At 41.8% G+C, this 8,696-nt stretch overlaps 2 protein-coding genes across 3 annotated transcripts in view; both read right to left on the minus strand.

Annotated features, from left to right (window-relative positions):
* chsy1 (chondroitin sulfate synthase 1) overlaps window positions 1-2,477 on the minus strand; it is a 9,548-nt gene extending 7,071 nt beyond the window's left edge. Inside the window, exon 1 of the mRNA XM_037697234.1 lies at window positions 1,728-2,477. Within this exon, the coding sequence (XP_037553162.1) occupies window positions 1,728-2,035 (308 nt within the window). The 5' untranslated portion in view covers window positions 2,036-2,477. The remainder of the gene's footprint in view (window positions 1-1,727) is intronic.
* A 439-nt stretch (window positions 2,478-2,916) lies between these two features.
* selenos (selenoprotein S) lies at window positions 2,917-6,846 on the minus strand. Of its 2 annotated transcripts, XR_005187819.1 has the most exons (7): window positions 6,569-6,846; window positions 6,284-6,415; window positions 5,993-6,099; window positions 5,844-5,921; window positions 5,620-5,701; window positions 3,339-5,429; window positions 2,917-3,263 (listed from the first exon to the last, which is right to left on the minus strand). XR_005187819.1 is itself a non-coding variant. In XM_037697238.1 (6 exons), the coding sequence occupies exons 1-6, from the start codon at window positions 6,663-6,665 to the stop codon at window positions 5,350-5,352; spliced, it is 576 nt and encodes a 191-aa protein (XP_037553166.1). In that variant the 5' UTR covers window positions 6,666-6,846; the 3' UTR covers window positions 2,917-5,349. The 2 variants fall into 2 exon arrangements, 1 of the variants encoding a protein (XP_037553166.1); XM_037697238.1 differs by having other exon boundaries at window positions 2,917-5,429.
* Window positions 6,847-8,696: the final 1,850 nt, after the last annotated feature.

An 8,696-nucleotide genomic window follows, 5' to 3' on the forward strand; every position in this document is an offset into this window, starting at 1 on the left:
AGCATTCTGACATTGAGGCCATGGTATATTAGCATTCTAATGTTGTGACCATGGTATATTACCCTTCTGATGTTGTGGCTGTGGTATATTAGAATGTTGATGTTATGGCCGTGATATATAAGCATTCTGATGTTGTGGCAGTGGTATATTAGCATTCTGATGTAATGACTTTGGTATATTAGTATTTAGGGCAGGGCCATATCATATCGTTCACGATAATACCGGTAAAAAAAAATCTTGCCCAGGCAAATAAATTATATCATGATATGCTAGTTTCATGACGTAATACGTCAAGCACCCTGCCCCGTTAACAGAACTGAGCGTGCCAAATGACTAAACCCAACTGTGCACCCCCCTCCACCTGACGGTAATGGCGTAACGCTAATTAGTTGTGCGCAATACTAGCTAGCTAAAAAGCTAAAAACAAACAGCGTACGGCTCAGCTGCGTCTCTCCATCCAGCTCTAAACTGCAGGTACAGACAGCTCAACTGTCTCTCCCCCGCCCCCCTCCCCATTCTGAGCTGCCGGTGTGGACGCAGCTCTTGGCTTCGTCTCCCCCGCTCTAAACTGCCGGTACAAACACACACAGGTCTTTCTCTTAGTTTCACAGTCCAATGATCAAGAACAGAGTCAGGTGATGAAAGACAGAGCATCAGAGAAATGAATCATTCCTGCAGAAACAGAGGAAGCTGAGACACCAACAAGCTTCAGGGTCAGCTGATCACCTTGTTCTCGAAGTTATAGCTCGTTTAAAAGCAACATACGTTTCTTTTATGTTACATTTATGCCCAACAGATCGTAAGCTTCATTTTATTTAGTTATTTTGGGAAAACTTCACCTGCAATTTAGTTTTTGTGGTGGATTTTGTTTATCTATGTTTTGTGCATACATTTTCAATCTAAATAACAAAAGGATCACTTTTATTTTTATACTTTGAGACTGAATACTTTACTAAATAAAGTAATTTCAGTAAAATTAACCCTTGTTTTTTTGTTTGTTTTAGTTTTTATATTATACTGCAAAGCAACATGTTAAGTTAATTTTGTCAAATAAATAACTATGATTTCTGTTTTTTTTTTTTTTGTTTTTTTTTTGTTATATCACGAAATTTATCGTTATCGTCAGAATGCTCTGAAATATCATGATATTATATTTGAGCCATATCGCCCACCCCTATTAGTATTCTGACATTGTGGCCATGGTGTATTAGTTTTTGTCATAAGTAAACTTGTATGTTCTTGTGTTCTATTTTCAATTGAAATTATCTTTGTATTTATTGTACTTTTTTCCTGTTACTGATTTGTATTTTGTAAAATTTTAAGGGATAACACACAACATAGGACAGAAAGGTAATTTCCTTCAGATAGAAGATGGCATCACTTTATAAAGTATAAAAAACTTGAAAGAATGGATTTGTTAGGGAGTGTATATTTAAGAAGTGATCATTTTAAAATGGCTAGTTTCCTGTAACTTGACATTATATGTGACACTTTAAATCGAAGTTTGTTGGTATTTACTATAAAAAGGTAAATTCAAAAAAGTTCAAGACAAAAACAACTGGATATTTATGACAAAAGGTTTTGGAGGACGTGTTTCTGCTAAGCCGTTAGCTTAGTGAGCTACAGACCTGAGTTGAACAGTCCGTCCTTCCGGGGAACTTTTTCATAAAAACATCTTTAGTTTGGATTAAAACCCTGTAATCGTTTCAGATAAAACAGTGACGTACTTGTGTGCTGCCACGGCTCGGTTCTTTAGGTACTTCTGGGCCGTCATCACACCGACGAACAGGAAATTGTTGCTCCCGGAGCCTGGCTTGTCGGTCGGTGAACCGTTCCCTTGTGGCGCCCATGGAGCCCCGCCGTGCTCCTTTCTCAGAGCCCCGTTCAGCCCACAGGCTGCAGGGTTGACTTTCCGCTTCTGTCCGGCTCGCTTTAGCTCGGTGGCTTTGGGTAAAATGAGCCTGGAAGCCAGGGTGAAGCCGACAACCAGACCCAACAGAACACTGAACCACGCTCTCCTACTTCGACCTGCCATTCCACAAAACTCCGTTTAAATCCTTAGTTTGCTAAACAATTTTGGTGTAAAAAGTAAATTAGTTAAAATCCAGAGGCTAAAATAGAAAACCTAAAAACGGCTAAACGGAGTAGCAGTGACTCCAGAAAACTGCCTCCACTAAAAGCCCTTTTCTTCCAGATGCCTACGTAGCATCGCAGCGGTCTGTCTCCTTGAAGCGGCCACCTGAACCGTTATCTTCCGCTGCCTCCCACCGATCATCTAGCTGTCCAACACGGACGGACTCTCCACTCATCGACAAATCTTCCTCTTTTTGTTTTATTTCAGATTTTTTTTAATGATTCACGGCTGATTTCTCTCTTAAATTGGTGATAAATGTCTATCGCCGATATAGGAAGGTTTACAAGATTTTTGGTCTAACACGCTTTCCGTAGCTACGCTGTGGCCGGCTCCGTGATGACGTCACACGTTGATCAGAACTACGAAAAAAACAAAAAAACTATCATTAAAAACATTCAACAAATCTTTATTTTTAAACTTGCGTAAAATGATAAGCTGAAGATTTTTCTTCCCCACTTAGTTTTTCTATAAACATTCATATGAAATTTACGTAAAAACTAACTAAATAAATAAATAAAGGTTATATATAAATAAAGGTTGAATGAATTAATAAACATTACCCTTAAAATTTTTATATTTAAAATTAACCCTAAAGAAAATATTTTGTTAATTTTTAGTTTTCAGTTAGTTTTATTTTAACGTCATTCTGTCTCAGAATAGAAATGAAAGAATTCTCTGAACTCAAAAAATATTAAACATTTCTCTGTAAAGATTTAACGTCAGTTTTTGGTTACGCTTAAAAGTTTAAAGAGTGGACAGAATAAAGAGCAGCTCACACAAAATCAGTCCAAATGAAAGTTTTATTTAAATCAAACAGTTTTTACATGTTTAACTGGTTCAGAAAACAAGACAAGAAGTTTCCGGTTTGTCTGCTTTAAAAAAAAATAAAGAATTGTAACATTTTATGTAACGTCTCATTTCTAAATAATGAAACTGTTTTTCTTCTAAACCAAATGTTTTCTTTATTGGAACGTAACTGAATCTGTTTTATTTGAAACTTGTTGAATCGAAACTTTAACAGCATGAAGTTACTTCCTGTCGGGGACCCGGGGGCCGCTGTCCTCCAGGTGTTTTCTGCTCTGACTCGTCTGCGTCAATCTGATGGGTCGTTAACAGACCTATGCAGAACCTAACGAGGTCCGAGTTCCATTTAAAGCAGGCGTGTTGGAGCAGGACCCGGGTCGTTAACAGACCTCTGCAGAACCTAACGAGGTCCGAGTTCCATTTAAAGCAGGCGTGTTGGAGCAGGACCCGTCTGAAACTAAACGGTTCTCTTTCATCTTATTGCACAAACTTTCAGAAACAATTCTGCCTTCAGCAATACTCAGTCAAGAGTTACGCTAACTTCACGAGTCCAACTCAATAATTCTGTGCTGGTCGACGTGTTTCACTGAAGAAAAAAAAAAAAAAAACTCGACTATGGCATAAACAGAAACAACAAATGAGGACGTTCTTGTAGTTTTAAACATGAAACTGCGAGACGTCACACGTTGAGACCGTGATGGACGTCATGACTAATCACTACTGAAGGTTATCAAACCAAAACACTGACTGAGGACCTGATCGGCCAAACCTGCTGGTTAAAAACCATTTCCAGGAGCAGCTTCAAGACAAGCTTCCAACTGCACAAGAACCTGACCTTTGACCCCAAACAGGAAGTTCAAACACAGAAAATACTCAAATTATCAAGCAGCGCCGTAAGTGGACATAGGCTCACACTTCGTTAAATAATTTCATGTTTTAAACAACTTTGTTTAACATTTGATTATCAGTACTAAACTAAAGGAATGCCTATCACCCGCCGCCCTTCAGGACAGAGTTCTGAAGTTCAGAGTGTTTGGTTGATCACCCACAGTTTTTGTTATGGAACATTCTCTTCCATTACCACACTAAACTTTAGCTCAGTGTCTGAAAAACTGACTGAAATGTTGATTGGCTGTGGCGGCCATCTTGGGTTGATTACAGACGTTAATCTGTTGTAGACGTTCATCCAAATCTCTCCACTGGTTCATGACACTTTGCTAACGGGCGCAAAAACACACACAGACAGAAACATTGTCCCCCTTTGCCTCAGCTGGAGACCACAGAAGATCGGAGTTTGTTTAAGCTGCAGGAAGGTTTTAACTTTTCCTTCAGAACCTCTGAGTGATGCAGAGAAACGTTCTGATGAAATCATCCTTTGCAGGCTTAACGAGTTTAACAAGCCTCAAACCAAGATGAAAGCTGCAGCCTGCAGGGAAGATCATAATCTGTGGAAGATCATAATCCAGCCCACAGATCGACCGCTCCGTTAGCTGTGGGGCTGCAAATTTACATGAATATAAACGTTCAGAGACCCATACACCTGGTTTGTCTGTGTATGCTCATTGGTCGGTCTGTTAGCAAAACATCTCATGAACAACTGGACAGATTTGAATGAAATGCTCAGAAAGTACTCACTGAACGTTCAGCTAGGTGTTGACCTGATGCAAGATGGCCACCACAACTAACTGACCTTTAACAAGCACAAAAATGTCTACCTCAGTCAGTTTTCCAGGTGTGGAGCTGAAGTCTGGTGGTAGTAGCTGAGCGTCATCCTCAACACACTCTGGGCTCTGACGTATCACAGGGGATGATTAGTTCACGGTTTGACCAAAACCTTCAGAACTCAAGAGTTAACATTTGTTGGAAACAGCCACGTGTGAAGGGGCGGGGCTGGGCATGAGGGGGCGGGGCCACGAGTGAGGGGGCTGGCGCCATGCATTTTTTCAGGAAGTGTTCGTTTGGTTGGTGAAGGATTTTATCCTAAAGGTCGAAGGTGAGTTTTCCCTCCATGAAGTCAGTCTGACACTGATTGAATTTGGTTCTGCGTCACCACATCTTTGGATCAGGAGGGAACCGTGTCCTGGTTCTGTGATGAACCGTCCCACTCAATCATTTTCCTCTCTTCAGAACTGGTCAGAACTCTGGATTGGAACCAGGTGGAAACCCGGCAGAACTCGTTTGTTTCTGTCATGAAAGAATCAAGTGTTTTCTTCCTGCTCTGGATCTGAGATTTCTTTAAAGTTTTTCTTTGTGAGTTTTTACTTATTTAACTGATTTTTAAACAAGTATAACCTGTGGGGGTCAGAGGTCAAAGGTCACTTGTGTTCATTGTCAGCTTGGTCCAAACAGTCAATGAGTTTTACAGGCTGAGAGGTCAAAGGTCATGAGACCAGAACCTCCAACATTTAACCTCATCCACCTGCTGATGGTCCTCTCCTCCCAGGTCTCCAGGAGCAGGAGCTCTCTCCTCGGCCCATCAGGGGGTTGTAGTCTGAAACAGAACCAGGACACGTTACTCAAACACAGAGTGGACCAGAACGCAGACTGCTGGATCTTTGTTTCAGACGTGACACAGAAACCATCTTCGTCCTTCTCAGCAGAGTCCACCTTCTGTCCCACCTGCAGCAGATTGTCTGTGGAAATAACAAACACCAATGGTTCTGATGCGGTGCAGAACTTACCGTTACTGCGTAGAGGCTTTTTGTCTGTCTTTGGTTTCCGTACTTCTGATGATGATGAGCTGGCCTCTTCACTGGTCTGCAGCTGAGACACATTAATCAAGACTTCAGAGCAGAACCGACAGAACAAACTGAATGTAGCTGGTTCTGTTCTCCTGTCTCTCCATCCCTGTTCAGAACCAGATGTTCTGTGAAGCGTCTAGTTCTGATAACCAGCAGTCACCCACCCCGGCTCCTCTGCAGCTCTTCCCCTGCTGCATGCTTTCCCAGTTCTCGATCTTCTGCCGTCGTTTCTCCTCTTCTTGCTGAAAGAATCAAACAAACGTTCAGCTCCGAGTTTGAGCAGAAACCATCAGGGTTCTGGTTGGTGCCGGACCTGGTTCTGTTTCTCTTTAAAGATGGCCGCTTTAGCATCCAGCTCCTCCTGCATCTTCCTCCGAGCTGCTTCCATGGACTCCTGTCTCCTGGCTACAAACACAGCATCTGCAGAACGACGACCAGATATTTTACTGAATACCAGCAGCGTGCTAAAGTTCTGCAGGGTCCAAAACAGAACTGAATATGAGTTCATGACAAAAACTAAACAAAGATTCACTACGAGACCCACAAACCAGGTCCTTCTGGACGTTTCAGAACCTGACGAGGGTGTTTAAGAACTAACTAGTACCTTGTTGAGTGTGTGGGTTCTGGTCCTGGCTTGTGGACCTGTTGGTCCTCCTCCTCAGGTGATGGATGAGCAGGTAGACAATGAAGGTGGCAGCCAGCAGGTACCAGCCGTACTGAAGCAGAACATCTGCAGCTGCAGGGAAACACCATCAAACAGGTTATGGTCAGAAGTGAAGCCTTCTGACAGATTTAAACTCTAATTATCAGGAACGTTTAGCTCTCTGCCTTCAGACAGCTCCTCGTGATGTCTCCGTCATGTTCCGAAGTTTGACGCGTCACTTCTTACCGGACAGACTCAGATGAGACAGGTCCTGGTTCCTGAGGGGCCCGTGACCCGCAGACGAGTCATCTTCAAGATCCCGGACCTCAACGTCGTCGTCCATTTTCGGATTTACTGATCAATTAAAAACTCTGACAGACGGAGCAGGTCTGACTCTGTTTTTAAACGGAACTTTCTCAAAAACGAGCATCTGGAAGCTTCTCCCAGAAGGGCCGAGCGCAAATCACGGCAGTTGCAGTCTTAGTGGTACTTCCGGTGGTAGGTGTCACCGTGGCAGTATTAGTGGCACTTCCGGTGGCAGGTGTCACCATAGATATAAACACTAGATCCCGCATTGGCTGCTGCGGCGCAGGAATTTCGGCCGCCATATTGGAGCAGTCGTCCTTATTTGGTTACAGCAGAGGATGTCTCAGCACTTCGCAGCTTATTTCTGTTCTAATGGACGGACTGTTGACGTCCGGTCTCGGAGGATAACTTTTCACAAGTAAGATGAACATATTATTGTTAGTATTTTGTGAATATAATATTACTGTACTGTATTTATGTCCACCAGCTGATGTGATGTTCAGTGTAACTCGGTGTTCAGCTGCAATGAAGCTGACTGAGATCTGATGACAGGAATATTTTTCTAACAAGCATACTCACTATTTCAGTAGCTTTGGTTCATTATCAACAGATGTGCATCAAAACTGGAATTTTATTTAAGCTCTAGGATATTAAAAAAATAAAAAAATAGGGAGAATATAGGAAATAGAAAATAAGATTGACCTCTGTACAATGTTTTTGTGTAGACACAAATCTCCTGTTTTCATTTTGAAGGTTTCCCAAAGAACAAGATGTGAGGAAGAGGTGGAAGTATCTTTGAGGAGGATTCATCTGAGGATTTTAAACTGGAGGATTTTGATCAAACTGATCAGACTGTCCAACTGAGAGATGGTGTGGTACCATAGGTTCACCTTCAAAGAGTAGGAGCATTATTATAAGTTCGTTAACGTTCATAAATTTACATATTTTATTGTCAGTCACAAGGTGAGACACCTCCATGTGTTTATATGAACAGGTAACTATAGACTGTAAAGTTCATATTCATTATGTTTTTTCATTTCAGCTTGAAAACTGCAGGACTACAGGAACTCAACAAAAGCTGGAGCTGCTCTGTCTGTGGCCTCTCAGGAACGTGCACGTCACACACACACTCTCAGGAACGTGCACGTCACACACACACTCTCAGGAACGTGCACGTCACACACACACTCTCAGGAACGAGCACGTCACACACACAACCTCGGCCTAATGATGTGAGTATTTCTATTTTAAACTTTTATTTTTTTCATTTACCTTTGTTATTTATACAGGCAGTCTCATTGAGTCAAGAGAACTGCTTCATCTTTTCTCTCAGACTTTCAGGACTTTTTATCTTCTACAGTGAAGCTAAATAGGATCATCATCTCTGGAGATTTTAATTTTCATGTCAATGATCCAACAAACCATCCTGCTATGGACTTTCTTAATATTATGGACTCTTTTAATTTTTCACAGCATGTGTCTGAGCCTACTCACACTGCAGACCACACTTTAGACCTGGTTTTTACTTATGGACTCACTCTCAATAATCTACATATAAAATATGTTGTTTTCAGCGACCATAAGGTTGTCTCTTAATATTTCCTGTTATTTGGAGACGTTTTCTCAGGTTACCAGTACGTGCAGACGCTTTATTGACAGTTTTGTAGTCACAGAGTTTTCTTCCCTCTTTTCATTTACAACACCTCCTGATGATGACGATGATGTGGAGCTTCTGGTTGACTCTTTTAATGATCACCGCTTTACCATTCTTGACAGTATTGCTCCTTACAAAACCCACTGTGGGCCCGTTTACCGCTGTTCACCTTGGTTAAACAATCAAACTCGAGAACTCAGGCGCTCTTGTCGTAAAGCAGAACGCTTGTGGAAGAGGACTGGTCTGGTTGCCCACCGGGAATATTTTAAGGAGCTCCTTGGTGCTTATAACAAGGTAGTTAGTGATGCCAGGTCATAGTATTTTAGCAGTCTTATTCACCTGAACAAAAACAATCCTAAAGTGTTATTTGATACTATCAGCAGTATTGTTTCTCCTCCAGCGCACCAGGCTTCA

Source organism: Nematolebias whitei, chromosome 2 (assembly GCF_014905685.2).
Source record: "Nematolebias whitei isolate Nwh7 chromosome 2, NemWhi1, whole genome shotgun sequence".
NCBI classification, from domain to species: domain Eukaryota; kingdom Metazoa; phylum Chordata; class Actinopteri; order Cyprinodontiformes; family Rivulidae; genus Nematolebias; species Nematolebias whitei.